This window comes from Solanum lycopersicum, chromosome 1 (genome assembly GCF_036512215.1).
Source record: "Solanum lycopersicum chromosome 1, SLM_r2.1".
NCBI classification, from domain to species: Eukaryota; Viridiplantae; Streptophyta; class Magnoliopsida; order Solanales; family Solanaceae; genus Solanum; species Solanum lycopersicum.
Genome location: NC_090800.1, coordinates 77,962,093 through 77,989,228, shown reverse-complemented (window position 1 = coordinate 77,989,228; position 27,136 = coordinate 77,962,093). Strand labels below are relative to the sequence as shown.

The following is a 27,136-nucleotide window of genomic DNA, read 5'->3' as shown; positions in this document are numbered from 1 at the left end:
AGCAATACCAAAGTTATCATTACACGAACAAAGTGATTTAATTAAAAGAAAATGTGACTATCTTACGAAATATATAAGAGTATTTTTGGATCAAATTATTAATTAAGCGTATTTTTTTTTTCATAATTTAAAAGTATTTTTGTCAATTTAAAAATAAGAAAAACTGAAATTTTTTTGTGAGTATGTGTGGTGGGACGTGGCCTATGGCTTCACCATATACACACTAAGAATTAGATAGTAATAGACAAACGCCATACTACCACAAACTACTTTATCAGTTTCATTTTATATAATTTTAAATATTTTGTTACATTTACGAAAAATTAAAATTAGAATCATCCTATCATATATTCTTAATAGAAATAATATGCCTGTTATTATAAAAACACCATGTGTTTAAACTTACGAGCTTTAACATAGTACTAAACATTTTCTTTTCTTAAAAATAAATAAAATTGTACATAACTAAATATTCGGTAGCTTTTGATCACATCTGCTATAAGTATTTTAATGTACACTCAATTCTTGTACATTAATTTAAGTTTATCCTAAAAATCTATAAACTTTATATTCTAATTATTTGTTTCTATAATTATATACCATTATATAAAGGAAAAATGACTTAAATATATATTTTATTTTATCATAATCTCTAAAATTACTTACCATTTTATAAAAATTCAAAAATTCCCGCTCGGATATATACTTCCCCCTTTCTCTGATATATCCCTCACCTATGTATCGAGATGTCTGTTGATGAGTTCGAAAGTCAAGTGATGTCTCTGGATGTCCTATTCCCTTTCTGATACATCTCTCGCCTCTTTGATACATCCCTTACTTATATATTCGGACTCGGATGTCCAGTTTTGTATCTGGAAGTCCAATGATATACACGAAAGGCTACTGATATATTTGAAATCCAAAATTATTATAATTTAAAAAAGGGAAAATTGTATATAATAACAAACTAATAACCTAAATTAAATGGAATAGCTAGGGTTTGATTTAATTGTGCTCCATAGCAAACATTAACTAAAATTTGTCAGCGTCTCTCTCCCAAAAATCTCGCTCGCCACTCTCCATTCTCGTTCGCCTCTCTCTCTTTATACACAGAAGTGTATAATTCTGTTTCTTTTTTGTATAAAGCGAGAGAAAATTGTATATACACATGCAAAAATGTATATCTTCGTGTTATACACTTAATTACACAATTTACAAACATTTTACTTCAAATATTGCAGAGAAAAAGGCCAACGAATTATACAATTGCAGTGAAATACAATTTTCTCTAGCTTTATACAACAGAAGTATATATATTGTGTTTCTGTTTTTATATAAAGCGAGAAAAACATATATCTTCTTGCTATACACTTATAATTATGCAATATACATACATTTTAATTCGATTCAACTGTATGCAAAACAAATTATACAATTGCAGCGAAATAGGCCAGCGAATTATACAATTTAGGCTAGCGAATTATACAATTGTATATGTATAGCAAATTATACAGTTTTATGTTTGTTATGAAGCGCAATTATGCAAAATTTGCTATAACATACAAATATGAATTTTTTGTTTGCTATATGTGAAAGTTGCCCTTTAAAAAAAAGTAGAAAAATAATGTAATAAGCTCTTAACACTAATTTAGATTAAAAGAAAAGAAAACAAGGTGGATAAACCTAAAAAATGTGAGACACAAAAAGGAAAGAGAACAAATGAGAGCACATAACATATATACAACAAACACTAGAACAAAACACACACTTGAGATACATTTATATTTGAAACATATTTCTTTATGGGGGATACAAAAGAAGAGGCAACAATGGAGAAAAATGAAGAGGGGGGTTGGGTTGTGGTGAAACCAAACCCCAACAAGAAATTTGGAGGGAAAGCCATTGATTGGTTAGAGAAAGTAATTATCAAATTAATGTACAAAAGCAATGTCCCTAATTCCCATTTTTTGTCTGGTAACTTTGCACCTATTGATGAAGAAACACCTCCTTGTAAGGACCTTCCTGTCAAAGGCTACTTGCCTGTAAGTAGCTATTACTTCCCCTCATTTACATTTTTTTCGATATCGATTTAACTTATATACATCGATAGGTCGATATATATTCTTTTTCTTTTACGTGGTTTGTAGGCTTCTTATATAATGTATTATTAATAACTTTTGTGAATTCACCTTCCGTGAATAGTTTACTTGTAGCTATTTCATCAAGGTGATTGTGGTAGATTTTTTATTTTATTTTATAATATCGTTAGTTATGTTGTGTAGATTGTTTGAGTTAGTTGATTTAAAGTAGTTGACGTGTATTGAGTTAGGTAAAAAAAAAATGAGTGTTAAAAAGGTAAATTCTTCTATTTTGAATAATTTAAAAGCAAAAATTGAATTAATTTTTGTATTGTTTTGAAGCAGCCGTCAGTAAAAGCCTTATAAGTTTAAATAAGAAAATAATTACACACTTTTGTCACTCTGAACAGTATTTAATTGGATTGTCCTATTTTAAAGATTAATTTATTTAATCCTGGTAATAAAATTTGATACTCTATTCGAGATCATTAACTTTTTTTTAAAAAAAAAAAGGAAGAAGAAAAAGGATTTGTAAAGAAATTTTAAAAGATTAATTAGAAATAGATTCAACACTCATTAGTAAGTGTAATTTTGATTATTATTTTTTTAGTTTTTTAAAAGGCGTAATACATAAATACGCTTTTTAATTTGACTTCATTTTACATCTATGTCCTCTAACTTTGGGTGCACACAAATAAATACTTAAATTTATAGAAATTGATTAAATAGACACAAACGTCCTACATGACATCTTACATGGAAATTTGTGTCTTACACAGTGTCTTCAGTGGCGTAGCCACATAGTAGTACCCTTCGTCGGAAAAAAATAGCATATATATAAGTAAAATAATATTCGAAATGATTTTGTAATATATTTTGAACACCCTTAACATAGCATGTTCCTAACTCAGTCACCAGATGTCTTACGTATATTGAGTCACATAGGACTTGTATGTCTATTTATTTAATTTTATTCAAATTTAAATGCCTACTTATACAAACTCAAAATTAAAGAACATAAATATATAATAAAATTAAATTAAAAAGTATATTTATATATTCTCACTTCTTAAAAAGTAGTGTAATTTATTTTGAAATAAATTACAAAAGCTAGGAAAATCAAAGGAATAGATGGAGTAATTATATTAGGAAGAAAACAAAGAAAAGAAGAGCTAAATTAATGGTGACATAGATCAACACGTCACTCTTTCTGAATTCCAGTAAATATCGACACGTGGCAGCACTCACGTCAGTATCTCCATTGGAGATGATGAAATTACTCACGTGATAAGTTTACGAGTTTATCTCGAAAATTAATTTGATTAATTTTTAAAATTATAAATTATATTAATTTAATGTTTTAATTAAATATCTAAAAAATTATATAAAATATTATGATTTATAAATTTTTGACATATTAATATTAATATAATAAAAAATAATTATAAAATATTAGTTAATTTTTTTTTATAATTTAACTTTAGAAAAAGAAAAGTATAGATCATCGCATAATTTAGATGTGACTGGTATATGACAATTTTACCATAGTTCAAGGAGTTTCTTATGCTTTAATCCCTAGAATTATTGCGTTTTGAAATAGTATATATATATATAAGTGAATTACTTTAAAAAAAAACCTATAAGTGAATATCGAGAGGAATGGTTTTCTACCATTTTATAAATATTTTTTATAAGAATTATTATTATTATTATTATTAATTTACGTAAAACATCTTTAACAATTACTTTATTATACATCGTAAAAAAATTGTTTTCTTCTATTGAAATTGCAACCGCGTTTCCAAGTATTATCTAGCTTGTCCTAAATAATACTTCCTCAATTTATTTTTACATATCCGCTATTTCAATAATTTATATTTCACTTTTGACCATATTAAAAGAATAATTACTTTTTCATGTTTTAGTTTTAGTATTAGGTACTTATTCTTAATACCATTTCAAATACTAAACTATAAGTATAAAATAATAAAAAACTAATTATAATAATTTATTTTATTATTTTTTTAATAGATATGTCAAGTTGAATAAATTGGAATATTAAAGTATTTATCTTATCTAACACTTTGTTTGGATCATTGTTACCAATTGTTTCATAATGTATTATATTGTATTGTACTGTATTATATGATATACACAATGTTTGGTTAGATTGCATTGTTTGTTGTTGTTTAATAATATTTTAATTGTGTGGTTTGATTTTATTGTACTGTATTATAATTTATAAATTTTACTTTAATATCATTAATTATTCTAGAATAGGTGGTTTGACTAAATTTAAATAACTAAAACAATATTTTAAAATATTATATAAATTTATAATTGAAAAAAAAATTAAATAACAATGAGAACATACTAAATTGATTATTTCATAAAATAGAGATTTTCGTTGTTACATAATAATAAAATTTAATATATTTTAAATAACAATCAAAATAAACATTATAGATATAGTAAGCAAAAAAATGGAACTGATGTAGAGAGAAAGAAAGAGAAAATGGGGATGAATGAAGAAGATGGAGTGGCGAGAATTGAAGGAGTAGTGGTGGTTGATCCAAAACCACAAAATGGAGTCGCTGCAAAGGCGATAGACTGGGTAGAATGGGCGATTATCAAATTGATGAATGATTCTACCAAGCCACTCCCCTTTCTTCAGGGCAATTTTGCACCTACCGATGAAACTCCTCCACTTAAAAACCTTCCCGTTATAGGCCATCTGCCGGTCAGTTCACTTTTATTTTTTTCATAAATTGTTGGTGATAGTGTAGATATAAACTTGATAGTTCAGTTAGGAAACTCGCAATTTTGTTTTTTGATTATTTTTGCTGATAAGAAAGAAATGAAACTTGTGGAGTAAAACTCTCTATTTTATTGTTCTATGTTATGCAACTTTTGAAATTTTGTGGTTGTAATATATACTTGTAAATTGTTCTGAAATTGAGATTAAATATGGTTTAACCAGTTAGAACAATATGCTTGTTGAAGTGAATGTGTATCAGAGTGTAATAGACTGGGTTATATGCATAGTTTGGGACTGAATTTTATAACTGTATTCTGTGTGCTTTTGGGAGTTCAGTTGATAACTCATTGGATGATGATAAAAAGGACCAGTTTGATATGTGACTTTAAGTCGAATAACTTAAGCTGTACCGATGAATCAATTGATATTGAACTTCCCTGAGGAAGGAAATGTTAGATGATTAACAAACAAGAGAACTTCATAAAAATACTAATAATTTGATATTTTGTTCTTGCTGTTTTCTCTTGACTTCCTTTCGTCCGCATAATACTTTCATGTTTGCTGCATGGGAACTGATTGGGATGGAACATATTTATCGTCTGTTCTTTCCTTAATCTCTAGTATAAAGGAGAACATATTGGATGTAACTTAAGTTTTCAAGTTCTGCATCTTATGATCACTTCGTCTAGTTGTCTTCGAAAATATCTAATGATCCATTATGAACTTTGTATGACAGGAGTGCCTGAATGGTGAGTTTGTTAGGGTTGGTCCAAATCCTAAATTTGCTCCAGTTGCTGGATACCATTGGTATTTTCTTCTCTTCATAACCTATTTTTATCCCTGATTATTATCATTCGTTCAATAATTATACCTTCCTACACCGAAACAAATACAATCCCAGAGGTTACATAACAAAAAAAAATCATCATTCTTGTTCATTCTTTGTTAATAAAGAGATTCTGTATAGAATTGCCAGTATTTAATTCAGCCTTACTTCCGCTCTGTGCAGGTTTGATGGAGATGGGTACGTCTCTTGCAGTCTTGACTTTTCAATTTAGAGTAAACATCAAATTTGCCAGAATTATTTTGAAAAGAAGTGCCACTAGTGTTAAACTCTTTCAGTCATTTTGAGCTACAACAGTGTCTTCATTTTGCTGAAACTGGATTAGATTATTACATTTCATGTGATTAATCGTCTATCTGGTTTTGATTATGAGGCTAGAATTGACACGTGATAATCTTTAAATATTTGAAGAGAACACTCATGCTGTTGTACTCGTTTCTGAACTGATCACTTCCTAGCTTGTCAACTTTATGTGGCTCTTTAAACTTTTAACTCAATTTTAGTTTACCAATTCAGATATGGTACATATGGATATGTTTGTATCGAGATATTCAGAGTAAAACAATTGATGATTGGGACATTTCTAAATATCTGGGCCAACTTTAATTTGTTAATTTTCTTGTCTATCTACTCTGTCTAGAGACAGCACATCACACAAACGACTTATTTTGCAAATAGTCTTATGGTGCAGCATCAAGTGATCAGTCATGATTTATAAGTTAAACTTTTCTTATTTGCCTTTTAACTATGACAACAAAATCATTTGCTGTATCTACATTTCTATGTTTCATGCTGCTTTTGATAGGTAGATGAGCATATGCGAATGTGAAGGTAAAAATTCTCGTTGTTTTCTGACATCGGAGAAAACTGCTACCTTGATTAACTTTGTTTTTCCTTCAGCATGATTCATGGCTTGCAAATTAAGGATGGAAAAGCAACATATGTCTCACGTTTTGTGAGGACATCACGTCTTAAGCAAGAAGAGTTCTTTGGAGGAGCTAAGTTTATGAAGGTGACCAATTGTTTAAAAGTTCTTACTCTCAGATTTCTTTGTCTTGTCAATCTTTTATTGTATGGAAATTCAAACAATAAGCGATTTGAGGTATTTTGAGCTTAGTGTGATCTTCTGTATGTCTTTTTAAGAAGACATTGAGCGTGCTCTCGTATTGTCTAGAAAACTAGCATAAATTGTTTACTAAGTATTTGGAATATTAACACCTGGTGTTCTGTTATTGTATGACATAATTTGCTATCCTCATATTTACCATATAACGACCATTACCAAAAGTAAGGAAATGAAGGGATAAAAGGAAGCCTTCAGTTGCCTGTGGTAAACAATGCTTTGGTTTGAGTGTGGTCATCTACTTTTTCCTTTATTTCAGGCACACATTCAGCTGAAAAAATGCTTTTCTAGTCTCCAGTCCTGTACTGTGCGATTATTTTATTGCATTTTTATTTGTCTTATCTTTGTTATCTGGTAGCTTAGTAGGACTCAAGATCATCGCATTTTGTTGCTCCTGTTTCCTGATAGATTTAACCTCCACATGTTGATTATTAGTCTCCAATTCTGTGTTCTGAATGTGAGAGAACAAATAATCTTCAAATACTCAGTGGCTTCTGTTGAGTTATATAATCATCCCATATGGTTTACGTATAGGCTACCAGAGGGCTTTATTAATGTCTTAGTATACCTATACTCCACCTGTTTCTGTTAGGTTTTAGGTTGGTGAGTATCAGTTATTGTTTTGCTTTATTGATGTCTTCGAGTTTAGAAAGCAATTTTTCTTTCCAATAAGTTCCTGTCAGATGATCTGAGAGCAAAGTAGGAGCATTGGAGGAAGAGAAGCTGGTCACAATTCGATGATTATTTAGATAGCTCTCCCAGATAAAGGGATCATCATTATATTCAGCTTAGTAGATGGAATGACTGGAAAGAAACAACTTTTACCATTCTGTCTTCACATTAGTACCAGTGATATCAAAAGCAGGATACGAAAAAAAGCTCTAAGGTTCATTGGGGCTTTAAGTGCAAATAAAGAGTGGACTTCAATTAAAAATGGTGCAATCCAAGACTAATAATTACAAGCATGAATAACAAATATGTAGACAAAGAAATTGATAAAAAAAATTTACAGTAAAGTATCAATAATTTAGTGTTTGCTATTCTATTTGCAGATTGGAGATCTTAAAGGGCTGTTCGGGTTGTTCTCAGTATATATATACATGCTCAGGGAAAAGCTGAAAGTTTTGGACACTTCCTATGGAAATGGCACAGGTAGGACATAAAGTTTTGAGGATGTATGATGTTTTTATCTTGATGGTACCTTTGGAACAAGTTTGTTGTTATAGGAACTAAATCTCTTGAGGATGATATGTATATATATACGCGTGTTTTGTATACCTTTGCAAGACTTATAGAGAGGAAACAACTTTTTCTTTTACCTTCTTTCAGCTAATACAGCTATGATATATCACCATGGGAAGCTTTTGGCTCTTCATGAGGGTGATAAACCATGTAAGTCACTTCTCCATTTGATCTATTAACTGAAAAACTTTAGCTATCTATCATCTAAATGCTTGCTTGCCTGAATAACTTGTTAAGGTTCATTGACATCTTACAGTTACTTACTTTCTTTGGTTTATTCTGTCAGACTGTAACTACTTAATTCCCTGGATATAATTATATATCTATTCAAGTTGCCAAACAGCCATTTCATTGATTTTTGGCAACATTGCTATTTGTTGTTGAAGTTTTTGACTGTGTGTAACTGAAGGACCAAATATTGGTCTACTGTTTGTTCCTTCTCATATTGACAAAAAGAAAATTCTGTTCACAGATGTAGTTAAGATTCTGGAGGATGGAGATCTGCAAACGCTTGGCATGCTGGATTACGATAAAAGGTTGCAACATTCCTTCACTGCTCACCCGAAGGTTGACCCTGTAACTGGTAAGAGAACAGCCATGTGAATCTGCTGCTAATGATGGAAATAAATGTGACATGCTTTATTGGTTCCAGTCCTTTGTTCATAAAATAATGCTACCTAAACTTTTATAAGGAACATTCATACTGTGCTATCAGCTCATCACCTACTTGTATCCTTGATTCCTTTCCTTTAGTTGCAAAATCCTCTGAGTTGTTTCTTAAAAGGACAGGGTTCTCCTCCCATTTCAGACCCTAACTTCCCGATTCCATATAGGTCATTACTTGAATGGAGATATAAAAGCCTTTGAAATTCCTGTTTCTACCGACTTCCATATTATGGAAGTACACTTAACTAATTTGTAGTGGAAATCACAAGAATCTTGGAACTAATGTTGGCTCGGTTCACGTTATGTAGCCTTTATTTGGGTAAGAACTTAGGTTGTCCAGGTACATTTTGTTCAAATGTACAACGAAAACCAAATATGGATCTGAAATAAAGCTGGAAGTAAAAGATAGATAATTTATTAAATCGTATATTGTTTTGCAAGTACAAAGTTTGACTTGAAAATATTTGCATGCAGGGGAAATGTTTACCTTTGGCTACTCGCAGACACCACCTTTCGCTACATATAGAGTCATATCCAAGGATGGTGTCATGCAAGATCCAGTTCCAATAACGATACCAGCATCTGTTATGATGCACGATTTTGCTATTACTGAAAATTATGCAATTATGATGGATCTTCCATTGTACTTCAGACCAAAGGTATGCCTCCTTTACCAAAATGAATTCAAATAATTCATTCTTTGAAGAGTTTTGGATTTCCTCTCCTAATGACTATGACAGAGGCTATTCTGGTAGAGAAATTTCTGTCTTGTATAAAAGGTTCTCTTTTCTTTTATGAGTTATCAGCTATCTTTTGACTCTTTAGTGTGGAATCCTGTTTTCTGTCTTTGTCTTGAACATGGAACTTGTAGAAGGAAGTTTCAAACTGTTGCCTTATTGGAGTGTGCTAAGAGATGCATTCGAAATAATTGAAGTGTGTAAAACTGATGCACAGTGTTAGACGACGTATCAAAACCAAATTAGTGAAGTAACATCGTCTTCTTTATAAATTTAAGTTCTTGGAGACAGTACCTTTTTCTTATAAGGGGTTAAGTAAAGTTATGGACAAATGGGGCTAAATGATTTTGAATTTCTTGGGGTTGTAAGTAAATTCTGGTGTACAAAGTACAATTACGTGACTGGATGTTTGTCATACTTATAAATCTAAAGATCAGTGGAGCCATATTGGACTCAGCAGACTTCTTATTTGTTCATATTGCTGCTAAAGAGTGCGGAAGTGGCTCCTTCATATTATACTCTTTATCTATATTGTAAAAGAATAACACATTGCAGTCTATGAGGTGGAGATCAATTAGATGAAGCCAACATTTAGAAAACTAGACATTAAATATGAAATAATGAACTTAGTATTTCTTTTTACTGTTGGATGATGTAAAGTTAAACGTGAATGCAATAGACTTGGGTATTCACTCTTCTCTTCAAGTGCCTAACATATAATCTATGGTTCCTTTAAGTTCATTATTCATCAGATCAACTTTGAGCTGTGCTATCCATATGCATAAGGATAACTGCATGTTTACACTTGATGCCTTGACAGATCATTGGCAGTTAAATTGCTTGGCTGAATCAACCGCTTGAAAGTTCCCTCATGCTTGTTTTCAAAATTAATCATGAAAGTGATTTCAGATGATTAATGAGCTGCTATGTATTTTTTAGGAAATGGTGAAAAATAAACAGCTGGCATACAGCTTTGACCCCACAAAGAAGGCTCGTTTTGGAGTTCTTCCACGCTACGCAAAGAACGAATCCCTAATCAAGTGGTTCGAGCTTCCTAACTGCTTCATATTCCACAACGGTATGAATTTTTTGAATTTGATGGTTAACATTTGGTAAGAGGGAAATATCCCTATTAAGCTGGTTACAGAAAATAATTATCACATAGAGCATGTTTATTTCCAGTGATGTTATACATTTTGTCCTTTGCTTTTTATGCAATATTCGCCAGCTTTCCTAAGCTGTTGGAGATTAACATTAGGCATAATACATAAACAGACACTCAAACTCGACCTCAATTGGCAAGTAAGCACTCCAACTTTGAGAATGCACATCTAGACACCTCAATTGACACAGTGGATTTGAGTTGAGCTGTCTAGATGTGCATCTTCTAAGTTGGAGTGTTTACTGCTCAACTGAGATCAAGCTTGATTAAGTTACTTCACTTTTCTCAAACTGGTCTGTGGCTACATTTACTTTAGATGAGACTGTGGGACTTGGGATGACACATGTAAAACTATAAATTTGTGATTAATCATTCAAGAAAGTTGAGAATTAACCCATAGCAACTTACGATATAGTATAATTTGTAAAGGACTGAATTCATCTGCATACAACTCTGAAGAGATGGATGCTTTGGAACCAATGGAGATGGTTTGCACTTCTCAGATCGTCTTGTTAGACATAATGACTACCTGACTTTGAGTAACTTCTCTTATAGAATGAAAAAACACAAAAATGTTTTATTTCTCACTGGACACTACCATTCATAAACTTTTTATTTCTTACTGGATACCACCATTCATAAACTTCACCTAATCACAAGATATAAATGCTTTTAGTCTTACTAACCGATCCAAACTGAGGTTTGTTTCATTGTTTGACCAGCCAATGCTTGGGAGGAGGGAGATGACGTGGTCTTGATCACTTCCCGCCTGCAGAATCCAGATCTTGACGCGATTAAAGGAACTGAAAAAGAAGAACAGCGTGACGGTTTCACAAATGAGTTGTAGGGTAGCTCCAACCTGATGATCTTAATTGACTATCAGATCTTCCAAGTATCTTGATTTTAGTCGTAATTGTCAGGTATGAGATGAGGTTCAATATGAAGAATGGTGTAGCATCACAGAAGAAACTGTCAGAGGCTGCTGTTGATTTTCCACGGATCAACGAGAACTACACTGGAAGGTCAGCTGTTACAAAATTTTCATTTTAATTCTGAAATTCCTGCACTGCATAAAATATCCAGAATGTGGATTAATTGCTGTTGAAATGCTTCATAGGAAGTTAGGAGTTATTCACAAGCATTGAGAGAATGCTTGCCTTAATTTTAGTGATTTGATCATCTCATTTTCATCCCTTATGCACCTTAATTTTAGTGATTTGATCATATTGTTTTCATTCCTTGTGTTATCGTGATGATGGTGACTTTTGCAAAATTTAGGAAGCAACGCTATGTATATGGAACCATTTTAAACAATGTTGCCCAGATCACAGGAGTTGTCAAATTTGATTTGCATGCCGAACCAGAAACTGGAAAAACAAAGCTTGAAGTAGGTGGAAATGTTCCTGGAATTTTTGACCTTGGACCTGGAAGATTTGGATCAGAGGCAATATTTGTTCCCCGTCAGCCTGGGACTGAATGTGAAGAGGATGACGGCTACTTAATATTGTTTGTACATGATGAGAACACTGGGTACTCCTCTACCACTCTCTTGCATTGCACATATACAATACACAATTACTATAACTTGGACCTATTCTCTGTGAGACCAAAAGATTTGACATTGACTATCTTTAAGTTGAATTTACTTTTTTAAAGCAAACCAAAGTGAGAAAGGGATGTAGATTTCATCTAACTGCTTTATGCTTCAAGCCTAGCACTAAGTAAAAGAGCATAATAATACAACTCACAATTATGATTTGAAGATTGTGGCATGACCAAAAAATATTTAAGGTGGTGCCCTGTTAGGCAACCTCCTGCTGAATGTTCTCCAAATTTTTCACAAGTTCATTATCAAAATGAAAGGTAGTTATCATTCGATCAGTCAAACATACTGCAATCTCAAACTAGTTAGGGTTAAGATTCATGTGTATAGGTCCACGTTTATTGCAGAAATGGTAAGTGGTTTGTCTTATAAGGCAATTATGGGATCTCTAAAATGAGATGGTCCTTTAAATCCCACATTCTTTCCTACTCACTTAATATAAGATTAGCAACACTAAGCCTCCTGACTAGTTTGTATCACTTATATGGGTCATTTACTTCCATTACTATTAGTACAAGTATCAAAAATTCTGTTTCTTGGCACTTTTTCGATTAGGCAACCTGTGAACAGTTGTTTTTATACAAGCTACCTTCCAAACTAAAAAAGGACTGATTCCAAAAGGCTGTAGGTCTTCTAAGTCAATTTCTCTCCATGACATTTTACATCCACCTCGTCCCTTTTAGTGTCTTCGAACACCATAATATCAGCGCCTACAAATTGGTGCACTTGGAGGTCTATATATGATAAGTCCAAACCATTCTACGCATGTGATTTGCACCCTTTTTAACCATTTGATAACTTTTAGTACTCTATATCTTAATATCAACATTTCTACAACACTTCCCTTGTAGATATATTGTTATTGGGCATTAGAGCCTCAACATTCACTTCATATTACTAAATTGTTAGTCTTGTAAGTGTTTAAAGGAATCTCCTTTCAGTTTGTTAGGTATCTTCTATAATGCCTAGCGCCCTCTTGTGCACATTCAGTTCAACCACCCCAATTTCATTCTACTGGATATATCTTCATCTAATATTTCATTCTCCCTGAAAACTGATTCTAGATGTCTCATTTGTCACCAATTATGTATCACAATCCCAACCGATCTCAGTTCACCTTTGTACTTCATATGGAGAGTAAACTTGTAAAATATGTATTTTTGTCTAACTCTACCCATCCTAAAACCCTAGTCTAGAATTTTTTGTCCAAAGTTGCAACTAAATCACTTAAAAATTGTCAATTAACATGATATCATCTACAGCTCCCATACCTTATCATGTTACTATTGGTAGTTCGTTCAAAACTTAGGGAAACAAGTAAAGGCAGCCTAAGGTAGATCCCTCGCATAAACTCCCAGTTATAGGATACTTCTTTGTAATCCTCTTGTCACACTTGTGACAGCTCCCTTATACATATCTTTTATCAACACGTACATTTGATATGGAATTTTTCCTTCTCAACACCCACAAAAGGACTTACTCTTGGTACTCTTATCATATTATCCATCTTCCTCTACATATTAATTTTCATCAGTTTTCTAAGAATAAAGTATAACCTCTACTGCATATCTACTTGCATAACTTAAAATGGTTCTCTATCATCCTTGAATTCCTTAAGATATATACTCAAAAAGGAGAATTCTTGGTCGAATAAAATCTCAGTCCTAGATAGGTGAATGACCAATGTAATGCCTTTCCTCTCAGGGGTATAATTGTGTTCATTATTTTGTGCTAGAAACTTGAAATATTGTCTGACCAATTCCATTCTCTGGTGTACATTATGCAGAAAGTCATCAGTGAATGTAATTGATGCGAAAACAATGTCAGCTGAACCTGTGGCAGTTGTTGAATTACCCAAAAGAGTTCCATTTGGATTCCATGCCTTCTTTGTCACAGAGGTGAGTTAAGCTAACATTCTTTGACATCATATCTAACGGTTCAGAGTGCGAAACTGAGAGGATTTAAACATGTGATCTCATTCAACTTTCTGTAAAGTTGCAATTTGCTGTTTCTCTCTTTAAACATTTTGGTTTAAACTTGGTCTCATTCTCGCAATTCATCGTCCTCTCGTACAGGAACAAATTCAGGAGCAAGCCAAAATGTGAGAGATACTTACGAAGAGTGGATCAGCAAGTGAGTCAACTAAAACATGCAACTCTGTTTTCAATTGGCACCATCAATATTATTCTGTGATATATATTGTAAAATTATATGTTCATAGTACCTGTTATGAGCTGGTGACTACAACATAGTAATAAATGTATGTTAAGTTTTCTGTATGTATCTGCACTCATTTTATATTATACAAATGATAATGGAACTGCTAAAGTTTCCTGACCATAAATATATTTTGCTTTTTTTTAAAAAAAATTCAAAATTAGCTTTTGGTTATATATCAGTACAATGATATAACCAATGCAATCTTGGGAGTGTATTTGCTGGAGGGTTGTTACCTATTGTATCATATTATGTTATCAATTTTAATATGATTTTTATTTTTATTTTATTTATTATATGATATCGTTGAATTCATTGCTATGTTAATGAAGAGAGTGATCATTTTAACAATCGACACGTTAACTTATTCTTTTTTCTGTTCATTTTATCATTGTTTATTATTTAAGAATTTTATTTTATTATTTATCATATCTTTTTATAATGTTTATATTCATAATTTTCTTTTTTGTTGTAAGTTTATCTTTCAAATTACTTTTGCATGACATTATATATCGATATAAATTTATTAAAATAATACAATACAATATAATTAATTATTTGATTGTATACACAATTATTGTATATTCACTTTGACATTACTATAAAAATCTATAAGTTTTATATTCTAAATCCGCCTTCATGATTAAATATCGTTGTATAAAATTGGGAGAAACAAGTAAATAAGATGGAAAAAACAAAAAGATCTTTGCACATATTGATGAAGAAACATCTCCTTGCAGGGACCTTGTCAAAGGCTACTTTCTTGTAAAGTAGCGATTACTTCCCCTTATTTACGTTTCCTATTCATATTTAACTTATATATCGATAGTTTGATATATAGGACAAATTTATATTATTAGTGTATCCGGTGTCAGCTATTTGCCTATTATATTATATTTACTCATATTTTTTTAACTCCTTATGCGCTCTATTTCTTCAGACTTTTGATAATTAGAGTAATATTAATAGCTGAAAAATGTTAAACAAAGTAAATTACACACATTTTTTTATTTCTTCGTAATTTTTATATCTAAGTAAGATATATCAAGTTATTAACTTTTTGAATCATATTCTATAAACTTATTACTTATAGAACTATATTTTCGATTCATATAATAATTTTCTCGATAAAATAATGTTTTCAATGTAGAATTGATAAAATCTTGCTTATAAAATAATATCTTAAAAAGTATTTTTAAAAAATCATTTATATAAAAGATATTAACTAATAATTTACATCTAAAATTTTTAAAAAATAAATAAATACAAATAATGTTTTAAAAATATTTAGGCCTTCATTTAAAATTTCGTTTTAGGCCTCGAATTGTGTTGAGCCGCTCCTGAGTATATTTTACATATTAAAATATGTAGCGCTTATTTTTCTTGTTTTATTATGTGATTCGTAGATTTTTTATACTTTGTATTACTAATAAATTTAATTTATTTTTCGTTAATAGTTACTTGTATATATTTCAAGTGATTATCTTATAATGTAGAAATCCTTTTACAATATCATGCATTGTATAGGTCGTTTTAATTAGCTGATACGTATTAAGTTAATAGATATTTTTTTGTGATGAAATAGAATAATTTAAATAGTTGATACGTATTAAATTAATAGATATTCTTTCGTGATGAAATAGAATAGTTTAAAGCAAAATTTGAATAGTGATTATTCGATAAATCGTTAACCCATTAAAATTATAGTAAATTATTATTATACATGTACATAATATTCAATATTAGAGCGTAATTGACATTATTGCTAAAAACAATTTATTTAAAGAAATATTTTTTCTAAAATGACTTTTTAGAGAAGTGCTTTTGAAAAAGAAAAAAAATTGTGTTTGGTTAATTTTTTTAAAACGTGTTTTATAAATAGATTGTGTTTGGATAATTATTTTTAAAAATTGTTTTTGACATTCAAATTATGAAAAAATAGATTTTAATAAGATAATATATTTACACTTAATCCCATTAATATTATAAATGAATAAATTTATAAAATTACAAATAATTTAATAAAATATGATTGTAGCGTTTTTTGTTAAAATTAAGCCCGCTAATGGAGAAGATGCCCCGCGAATACAAACAAACAAACAAGAGTACCGTGTCCATGGCATCTCCGTCAATGGTGAATGGTGGAATCTCCAATGTTCAATCAATTTAGTATATTCAAAGCGAGAGAGAAAAAGTTGGTTATCAAAAAAAAATGGGGAGAAAAGAAGATGATGGAGTAGAGAGAATTGAAGGAGGAGTAGTGGTGGTGAACCCAAAGCCACGGAGAGGAATAACTGCGAAAGCCATAGACTTGTTGGAATGGGGAATCGTCAAATTAATGCACGATTCCTCTAAGCCACTTCACTATCTTCAAGGCAATTTTGCACCTACCGATGAAACTCCTCCTCTTAATGACCTTGTTGTACAAGGTCATCTTCCGGTCAGTTCACTGCTTCTCTACTTTTTTCTGTGTCGATGAGATTGCTTCAGTATTATATGTTTTTTTTTTTTTATGTTTGAGCACCTCCACCAGTCACCTTCGTATTTGAGTAAGGAATGAGTATAGGGACACTACTGATGTTCAACTGACGACGGGGTTCAATTGGGGTAGGAGAAACGGGGAGGAAATTACAAGGTGAAAGTTTAGTTAGCCAATCAACAGAGCTACTAAAATTTTCTCAATCTTATTAAGTGAGAATTGATTCTTAGTTCTCTAGGTAAATAAGTCAACATTCAACTAAGTGAACCATAGGAGATTGGTTATTTATTTATTTATGTTATTGCGTAGAGTTTGATGTTTTGTGAACATTGGTTATATTTGCTGATATTGGGTGTGGCTTAAAACTCTTTGGTCAGAGGGTAGGGTGTTTAAAGAAGAAGGTTTTGGTTTTGCTTGTCTAGGCAGAGGCTACAACTTGATAATTGCAAACTTCATTTTGACAAATGGTACTAGGAAATAAGTATGGAGTAATAATTCAATGCTCATCTTGTTTCTATCATCACAATAAGAGAGGGGGAAATGAGGAAGTGAAAAAAAAGAGCCAAAAGCTTAGGAGTGTTAATCTGATACAAGATTAGGTTGCGGTTGATCAGCATGGTTGGGTGAAATTTAATTTCATCCTTCTGAGTTCTGATGAAAATGGTAATTCGTAATAAGATTTACCATTGGATTATGGTTTTGTTACTTCTGAATAGTAATCATTTCAATTTTTCAAGGGTATAAATTACTCCGGTGACAAGAAGTCATCCAATTAAATTCTTTTGGTTAAAGTATTGTTATTAAGAGTTTACAGTTTGCTTAGATTCACCTCATACAACTTTGCTGTAGTTCTATTCTATCAGTGGATTAGGAATTGTTGACTATCATATAATGTATGAGCTGTTTTGTTAATGGGAAAGAGAGGTGATCGATGTTAGATTGTGGAGCCTGATTAATATTTGATGTATTGTCATATATTAATGTTCACCCAAATTTTAGGTTGTACTGTTCATTCTCCATTTATTTTCTATAACTGTTCATACTCTGAATTATTAATATATACCTCACCGCCGTGGAAGTTTACCCACGGAATGTTACCACGAACTATTGGTTTCTCTCTCTAGATCTCTCATCTCTCTCTCGAAAGTTCTTGTTTTCTTCATTCATCAAGTGTGTGTGTGTGTGGATTCGATCCTAACAATCGATTCCACAAATCGGGGAGGCGGCTTCCTAGTTGTTTCTATTGATGTGAAGATTTCATTTTTATCATCCTTGGTGCAGGAAACATTTGTTTATATTGCTACAGTATTTCTACGGAATCTGCAAGATCTTCTGTCCAAAACTATAATACAGTGCTTAACTGGTTAAAGCCAACATGATAATGTTCAGAATACACTGCTTGGTGTATGCAACCTGTAGATGTGAATACATTTCGATTATTCAGGATGTGAGGGACTGTGTAGAAAATTACAGCAACAACTATGTTCACTCCCAAGCAAGTGGGACTGTGTAGAAGGTTCTGAGGGGCTTCAGTGCCACATAAATAAATATTTGTTCTTTTTCCTATGAGAGAACTATATGATGATTTATGAACTTCCCATATATGGAAAAAAATAGAAAGAAACGAGACTAGAATTTGAGATGGCACTTAATATTTTTTTGATAACCGTGAAATCCCTGAGGAGTAGTGGCGCACGGTTCGGAACTCGTGGATAATGCCCCCTACCCTTTTCTACTTAAAACCAAGATTTTCTTAGTGAGAGGGTTCAAATCTATGACATGTGCGCCTAACCCACATATATCAAACTGTGCTCGTATCACTAAACCAATTTCTTGGGGGCTTCAGATAACATATACTATTAACAATGTAACATATAGTTAACAGGGCAAGGGTAAGAACAGCTTGGGATAAATACCTTACTGAAGTTCAGTTAGTGATAAAATGTTTTTTCCCTTGGGCCTATACCTCACTGTTGGTTTGCATTTTTTGGAACTGATTTGTCAGCTGCAGGACTAGATTTATTTACCATTATTTTTCATTTAACCCAGGATTCAAAGCATAAGGAATATTGTAGAATTTACTTCTCAGGCTGTACATTCTATGCTTTTCGCCATCAACTCGACTCTAATGATGCTTAGTAATTTGAACATTTAATTACAGGAGTGCCTTAATGGTGAATTTGTTAGAGTTGGTCCAAATCCAAAGTTTGCTCCGGTTGCTGGATATCACTGGTTCGTTTTTATTCTGAATATATATTGTCCTCAGCACCTTCAAGTTCCTTCTCCCCATACTTTTTTTTAAAAACAGAGTTTCCCAATTGCATTGATGCTTATCCTTGCTCTGTTTATATGCAGGTTTGATGGGGATGGGTATGTCCTTTACAATCTTGACTTTGCAATTTGGAGCAAATTCAATTATTTCCTGGTTTCTTTGAAAAAGAAGCAACGAGCGCCTCAGTAACTCGTTTTTATTTGTTCCAACTTCCAACTATCTATGTTGTGCCCAGCTTAAACAAATAGATTTCTGTATATTATGTGACTAAGCTCCCTTTCTGGTAGGAACAGAAACTAAAGTCCCTCTCTGTTCGGAAGAGAAATTCTATTGGCATTTTGTTACATTGGAAAAATTGCCCTTGTACCCTATTCTTAATTGAACAACTAAAACGGGCATTATAGAGTCTCCATAAACAGACCTCACAATAGGATTGATACCATTTTTCCAACAAAAGAAAGATTGAGTATTTAGGATAGCAAGGGTGTGAATCTTTTGAATTTTATGGTGACAGTTACCTTTTTCTTTAATTTTTAGATGACTTATGCTGAAGCTCAAAAGGTATCACGTTTTTCTAACTTTCACATGAAAAGAAGTAATGTAACCTCAAAAATTTAGCCTTATTTCAGCATGATTCATGGCTTGCGCATTAAAGATGGAAAAGCAACGTATGTCTCACGTTATGTGAGGACTTCACGTCTAAAGCAAGAAGAGTTCTTTGGTGGAGCTAAGTTTATGAAGGTATGCATTTGTTTTATACTCTTACTCCTAGATTTTTGTTCCCATCAAGCTTAATGCAATAAAGATTGAAGTTTCTTGTACTAAAACTTCTACACATGTATAGATAGATGCTTTAAGCAACTTCTCCCCATAACTACGGACACTTTTCTTTTCTTCCTTTTTCTTTTTGTTTTTAATAGTTCGCCGGATTATGGATGCTTCAATTTGCATGCTATTCGGAGAGGGTGATTTTGTTTTATGTATTGTTGTATTTATTTTGTGGAACTAGGAATGATTTTTTTCGAATATGGTTCGTCCTTCGGATAAAACATCATTTTGAAAATATGCTCCAGGAATCACAGCAGTGTGCAATGCCGTTTCAGCTATTTTGTGTGCCTCAATTCTCTGTTCTTGCTAAGCTTGTGACATCATAATTATCTTGTCCACATTCCAACTCTTTAATTTTGATCTTTACATGTGATTTTCATTGCTGATTTCTCATCCAAACTGGATAGTGTAGAAAAGGGCGAATTTCTCAAAAATGACATCAAGATCATAGTGTAGAAAGAATGAAGAATTTCTGTTTTATTGGCACTTTGTTGATGGATACCGACTTTGTGATTCTACTGTGCAACAATGACTTTTTGATAGTTGATCATAGGTCAAATAAGTAACTTGTAGAGTAAATCATTCTACCGGAGAAATAATTATCTAGTGGAAAGGGTTGAAGCCTCTCACCTCTTGGATTTAGTGCTGAATATTTTGCTAAACTTTTTTTTTATGACAAGGGAAACCCGCAGCCGCTACCCTTTGGGTGCGCACAGGGTAAAACCCCCACTCCTATGCAATAGCTAGCAAACCATATAGGAGAGCTAACCCACACTAGGCAAGCCTGATGCGACGAGCTCGATCCAGAAGGCAAACCAAGGGGTTTCGAACTTGAGACCTCCAACATGGAAGTCCTAAGCCCAAACCACCGGGCCGCCCCGAAGGGTTATATTTTGCTAAAGTTGTCTGCTGAGGTTTCATGTGACACAAAGTTTCTTGTCTCCTAGCTAGGTCAGAATTTTCTGTTACTTATATTTTCATTTAAGGGATTGACTAGCCAGCCCTGCTCAGCAGTCTATACTCTTCTCTTGAACTCTTCATTAAGCATCCTTCCTAATCAGTCATCCATAATGTTGACCTAGCCCCCTCTCCTCTCTGTTTTTTCATGCGAAGATTCCCTTCCTTTCCTAGCCTATTCAATGTGGTCATGTACAGAGTTCAAAGATTTGACACTACAAAAAGGACGACGGTAACCCTAATTGAAGAATGTTGCAGGAAGCAATTGTGCGAAAACAGAAGTTCCCTTGAATTCAGCAAGCAAACTGGAGGAATATTCTTACATTGAAGATGTCCTATCTGAAAGAAAATTCTGTCCTTTTTCCTTTTAGTTTATGATAACTAGAAGCTAAAATGACACATCTGCTGCCATGCCGTTGTCATAGATCTCAGGATCAACATGTTATTTAGAGGAAAGGAATTGGGGTATCCTATTAGTGTTCATGACCTGGAATTGTTTCTCACCATTGGATTGTACATTATGATGTTAGTTTCCTTAAATTTTCTGTACTGAACCAATGGAACTACTGCATCATGCAATCACACGCTATGATTTATAAAACATTTGCTATGCTATATGTGCAGGTTGGAGATCTTAAAGGGCTGTTTGGTCTGTTCACAGTTTATATGCAAATGCTCAGAACAAAGCTGAAAGTATTGGACATCTCCTATGGAAATAGCACAGGTTTGGCTGGAATTTTAGTTAGTCTATGTATCTTCTCTTCCAAATATAAATTAATATGACGGAAGGAATATGTCCTTAGGCATAGCAACATATTTTAAGTTTATGTGATAGTTACTAACTGAAAGTAAGATTCATTTCCTTGTCCAGCTAATACAGCTCTAGTATATCACCATGGGAAGCTGTTGGCACTTTCAGAGGCTGATAAACCTTGTAAGCCACTTCTCTGTTTGACCTGTTAATTTAGAAAGATGAACTATCTATGATTTTGATGTGCAAGCCTTAGAGTAGATGTTATTCCCCCCTTCACCATTCCTTTTCCTTGTATCTTTGCATGATTATATATTGAAATTTTAACTTTGAAATTGCATGATTACAAAGTTTGGGATGTCAAGCTCAAATTGTAACTTTTTGTACATCAATGATCAACGGGTACTTCTAAAAAAAATTCTTAAGAAAAACATAGTGAAATTGTAATCTGAAGTTTTTGCTTGTCTGGTACAGAGAACAAGTATTAGTAGTTAATACAGTTTCCCGCAAGGATTTAGATCATAGGTACATTGCATTTTTATTGCTTTGATACTGTGTGTACGTCACACAGATGCACTTAAAGTTCTAGAGGATGGAGATCTTCAAACACTTGGCATGCTGGATTATGACAAACGATTGACGCATTCCTTCACTGCCCATCCAAAAGTTGATGCTGTAACTGGTAAGAGATAAATCATCCTAGTTCTGCATGTCAATATCTGTAAATTCAAATCGTTTGCTACCCAAATAATTTCTGATAAAAGAAGTAACATTACATGTATTCTTCTAATAATTTTAACTACAAGTACAATCCTGCAACTGCATAACTTCCTTTACTTAAGACATCTGTTCAGCCTTCTTTTCTCATTTGTTGACTTCTCTTCCTCCGATACCAATGCCTGGCATGCGAATCTGTTAGTTGTGATGTTGATTTTAATAAAAAGAAGGAAAATTATATTTTCTTCCAAACACAGTACTAATTTGTCACATCAATTCCACAACTGAATTCCATGGCAAGCTAATTTCTGAGTTGTGGTTAGGGTAATAAACCTAAGATGGGAGCATGGTTCCCTTTGGGTTGTAGTGCAGTTGGAAAGAGAACTTTTTTGTTTTTCACATAGAAAGTAAAAAGAACGAGAGGTGTTTTAGCAGCACCCTTTTTGACAACTGTAACAGTTTTGTGTATTAATCTTCAGCACTAAAGGCTGGGGTCCCAAATTTACATCATAGAGCTACATACAGTTGCCTGTACTTAACAAAACTAAACTAGATCCTACTTCATCATACAAAGGACCTAGGATATCTCTAACAGCTATAGGATTATCTACATACTCCAAACTGCACCAATAGCAAAAAGTGATTGTGCAGTTTATTTTAATCCTGTGTAAAGGACTACTAACACTCTCAAAGCATCTCATATTCCTCTCCTTCCATAGCAGCACCCTTTGTAAAGGTCAAGGCTGGTAAGTCCATCGGTTCATACAGTTGTCCATGTACGTTGGCACAAGATTAGGATCCTCACTTCAACTTCCATATCTGCATTAACTATCCAGTGAGTCAATCTATGAGTTCCTTATTGTGTAGGTAGAACACTCTTGAGTTTGACTTTGAAATTTTACATGCAGGTGAGATGTTTACCTTTGGATATGCTCACACCCCACCTTACATCACTTATAGGGTTATATCCAAGGATGGAATTATGCAGGACCCGGTCCCAATAACAATACCAGAGCCTATCATGATGCATGATTTTGCTATTACTGAAAATTATGCAATTATGATGGATCTTCCTTTGTGTTTTCGTCCGAAGGTACGAAACTTCTAATTTCTATAGTCACAATTTATTGATTGCTATTGTTTATCAGTTTTCCTTTATTGATGGGCATAACTTAAGCTTTTAAAAGATGGAACAACTTGCTCAACAATGGAATCAATGAGAGAGGTTAAGTTTCGTTACATCAGTCCACCTCCATATTGGAGTTCTATAGGAGAAGAACTGCAGAAAGGTTTCTAGTTTCTTGACTTCTGTTTTTTTTTTTAAAAAAAAAAGTCGCCGTAGGTAACTGTTTGTCCAAATATTTCATAATATAAATTCAAGATTGGTTGCGCATGTATTACACTCAGCAGTGTTTTTCTTATTTATTTATTATATTTCTTCTTTTTTGGGGGGTGGGGTGGGGTGGGGTGGGGGGGAGCTCATATGCATGTTCTTTACTTTTATGCAATGGATGGAAATAGCCCCAAAAGTCTGATGATAAAGGTTTTGGGGCTATTCCATCCATTGAATTAAGATTTTGGGTTGTATCATCAGATTCTTTCAGATGTGAAATATCTTATTTATGAATTTTCCATTCAGGAAATGGTGAAAAAGAATAAGCTAGCTTTTACCTTTGATGCTACTAAAAAAGCTCGATTTGGAGTCCTTCCACGATATGCCAACAATGAGGCTCTAATCAGGTGGTTCGAGCTTCCTAATTGCTTCATTTTTCACAATGGTAAGCAACTTTGTGGTCTGTCTTCCTTGAAAAGTTCAAAGATAGCTCTACTCTGAACAGAAAAGCTGGTAACTAGCCAATACATCTCACATGCATGTAGCACTTAATAGCGATGTTGCAGACTCTTCAAAGTCTCCGCGGCACCCATGTATACAGGACATGGATGTAGGTGTGGGATCCATAGTGGATATGGTGAGCTTACCGTGGGTACTTTGACTACATTCTATGACATAAGTATAGAGCAATTGGGTATTTAGTTTGATTCGAGTTTATGTCATATATATACCGTGAAAAAAAAAGAAGAGATTAAGATTTCTCTCAAATTATTGACAGAAAAATTCAATGTCTTGATAAGGAACTCGATGCTACACTCTGATTAATAAAGGGATAATGAAAGAAGAAGAAATGTATTGCAAAAGTTATCCAGAAGAAGAAACTGAGGATTAACCGATTGGTAGTAGGTTTGAATCATACTTGGGGAGATCTGATTGATTCTGAATTCTTTAATAATTTTCTTGAAAAGTTGTCGGAATAACTATCACAATATTGATGGGAAGAGACAGTAAAGCCAAAAAAAGTTGGTGATATATGATATGCTGGAACAGTCAATAAAAAGAGGGGTGGTGCCACAAAAAGGGTAAGTTCTGGCGTTAGGATGATCAGAAAGAGAAAAGATCAATAAAAAAACTTTAGCTGGGTGCGGCGTAAGGACGGCCAATAGTGAGCAAAAAGTATTTATGCTTCTACTAAGATTGTAGGGGATCGAGTGCCATTCAAGAAGCAAGGAGAGGGAAAACTTTGTTAGAATTGGTTTTAAGAACATAGAGAATAATGAAATTTTCTGCAAGTAATAGGATTCTTAACTAAAACGTAAGCAATGAAAATATTCTACTATCAAGAAAGAAAAATAGCTAAAAATATTCCACACAGTATCCATAATTGTTCTCTTCACTAACTCAATCATGAAGAATATTCTCCCAATATCTCGTGACTTTCTATTGTCTTCTATTTTCTATTTACTGGTGTTATCATTTTGATTATTTACCAGCCAATGCTTGGGAGGAGGGAGATGAAGTCGTGTTGATTACCTGCCGCCTTGTGAACCCAGACCTAGACATGGTCAATGGAGCTGTTAAAGAAAAGCTTGAGAATTTCTGCAATGAGCTGTTAGGAGACTCTGACAATGATTGTTTAAATTGAGCTTGTTTATATCTGCCACAGTTCTTGATCAGGATTTTGTTTTGACAGATATGAAATGAGATTTAACATGAAGAGTGGTGCAGCTTCACAGAAGAAATTATCGGAGTCTGCTGTTGATTTTCCAAGGATCAACGAGAACTACACAGGCAGGTCAGCTCTCCTATCTTTAAAATTATCCGGCAATTTCCAATCTACATGGCATAAGCATTGTCCAATTAAAATGCTGGGTGATGAACACCTTCATTTATTGTCTATCCATTTTGCTTCTAATTTTATTTATGAGTGCTAAGGTGTTATGTGTTAGATTTATGTTCCTCTTTGGTTTTCATTGCTTGATCTGGTGTACCAAGAGTTTTATCAATAGGCCTCTGTCTTATGTTGGTATGATAATAGTAACTCTGTTGAAATTTAGGAAGCAGCGTTATGTGTATGGAACCACTTTGAACAGCATTGCTAAGGTAACTGGAGTCATCAAATTTGATTTGCATGCTGAACCAGAGACTGGAAAATCACAGCTTGAAGTTGGAGGGAATGTTCAAGGTATCTTTGATCTAGGACCTGGCAGATTTGGTTCGGAGGCTGTATTTGTTCCCAGTCGGCCTGGTACAGAACGTGAAGAGGATGATGGCTACTTGATATTCTTCGTTCATGACGAGAACACCGGGTACCTTGTCTTCCACTCTCTTTCTTGCATTATCATGAGTAGTGTCACTAAAGACCATTCTGCATTGGTGGTCTTCCTAATGTTTAAGGAAATAAGGAGAACTTTTGTACTACTGTTTAACGTGAAAGAGCGGCAGAAAATCAGTTATGACCGCTTGATGTGTCCAACAGGTGAACCCACATAATTTTAAAGAGCAAACGTATTTTACCTCTAGAGTGCGTGTGTGTAGAATGTTTGCAACCAAAACATACTAAAGCTAATGCTTTTAAGGTCATATGATGCTCAATTGTCTGTGTGTGAGCATAGCTAGAAAAATGCATACAGGAGAAATGTGTTTCACTATAGAGTTATCTAATATTTTTTTGGACTTAATTTAGATATTATTAGAAGTGGCATATATCCCTATTTCCCTCGACTTTTCAATTATATTCTTATCTTAGTTTTTAGGTGCTTACAGAAATGCAAAGTTTGTAACTGACATATAAAAGAGGATCACCTTGACTGAACCCATTCCCTTTCGAAATTTATGCAGAAAGTCAGCTGTGAATGTAATTGATGCAAAAACAATGTCCGCGGAGCCTGTGGCAGTGGTTGAATTACCCAAAAGAGTTCCTTATGGGTTCCATGCTTTCTTTGTCACAGAGGTGAGATGCCAACCAAAAGCTATGGGTGTTTCAATTGAATTTCCACATGCTTTTCTCTAGGAAATTGCTTTCATTCTCTGAATTCATTATACTTTTAACAGGAACAAATTCAAGAACAAGCCAAACTGTGAGAGCAATAGCTACTGGCTATTTGGTTATTTAGTTACGCATAGCTTGAAACGTAATAAATGTCCTGTGGATTGTATAGTTTGTAACTTTCAGCATCTTCTTTCAGTTATATCAGAAACAAAATTAAATCTGTGAACCTTTGCTTTGTCAGGGAAAATGTATTGAGAGAGCAAACATGCAATGTATATCATATGTTCTTGCTCACTTGATATGTAATACAATCCCAGAAATATACATAAATTTTCTTTGTTAGGATGGCTAAGAATGTTCTAAGAAAATAGTAATAA

At 33.1% G+C, this 27,136-nt stretch overlaps 2 protein-coding genes across 3 annotated transcripts; both read left to right on the top strand.

Moving 5' to 3' along the window:
* The first annotated feature begins 1,764 nt into the window (after positions 1-1,764).
* Positions 1,765-14,575, top strand: CCD1B (carotenoid cleavage dioxygenase 1B). Of its 2 annotated transcripts, none has more exons than NM_001323583.1 (14): positions 1,765-2,042; positions 5,573-5,643; positions 5,846-5,860; positions 6,581-6,692; positions 7,856-7,955; positions 8,133-8,195; positions 8,518-8,628; positions 9,186-9,370; positions 10,388-10,526; positions 11,333-11,453; positions 11,531-11,632; positions 11,889-12,140; positions 14,000-14,111; positions 14,289-14,575. In NM_001323583.1, the coding sequence occupies exons 1-14, from the start codon at positions 1,803-1,805 to the stop codon at positions 14,316-14,318; spliced, it is 1,653 nt and encodes a 550-aa protein (NP_001310512.1). In that variant the 5' UTR covers positions 1,765-1,802; the 3' UTR covers positions 14,319-14,575. The 2 variants fall into 2 exon arrangements, with proteins under 2 accessions (NP_001310512.1, NP_001233838.1); NM_001246909.2 differs by lacking the exon at positions 1,765-2,042 and adding an exon at positions 4,547-4,818.
* Positions 14,576-16,469: 1,894 nt separating this feature from the next.
* CCD1A (carotenoid cleavage dioxygenase 1A) lies at positions 16,470-27,104 on the top strand. The gene is made up of 14 exons (NM_001247613.2): positions 16,470-16,870; positions 19,071-19,141; positions 19,265-19,279; positions 19,811-19,922; positions 21,591-21,690; positions 21,838-21,900; positions 22,289-22,399; positions 23,343-23,527; positions 24,074-24,212; positions 25,261-25,378; positions 25,461-25,562; positions 25,825-26,076; positions 26,609-26,720; positions 26,822-27,104. Exons 1-14 carry the CDS (start codon positions 16,643-16,645, stop codon positions 26,849-26,851), a joined length of 1,638 nt encoding a protein of 545 aa, NP_001234542.1. The 5' UTR covers positions 16,470-16,642; the 3' UTR covers positions 26,852-27,104.
* Positions 27,105-27,136: the final 32 nt, after the last annotated feature.

Bases quoted from the DNA above. Each gene is read 5' to 3' on its own strand.
- CCD1B (NM_001323583.1), top strand. From the start codon at position 1,803: ATGGGGGATACAAAAGAAGAGGCAACAATGGAGAAAAATGAAGAGGGG. The intron at 8,629-9,185 runs GTAAGAGAACAG...ATTTGCATGCAG, and splicing joins GAAGGTTGACCCTGTAACTG to GGGAAATGTTTACCTTTGGC. The intron at 11,633-11,888 runs GTCAGCTGTTAC...TGCAAAATTTAG, and splicing joins AACGAGAACTACACTGGAAG to GAAGCAACGCTATGTATATG.
- CCD1A (NM_001247613.2), top strand. From the start codon at position 16,643: ATGGGGAGAAAAGAAGATGATGGAGTAGAGAGAATTGAAGGAGGAGTA. The intron at 23,528-24,073 runs GTACGAAACTTC...TTTTCCATTCAG, and splicing joins CTTTGTGTTTTCGTCCGAAG to GAAATGGTGAAAAAGAATAA. The intron at 25,563-25,824 runs GTCAGCTCTCCT...GTTGAAATTTAG, and splicing joins AACGAGAACTACACAGGCAG to GAAGCAGCGTTATGTGTATG.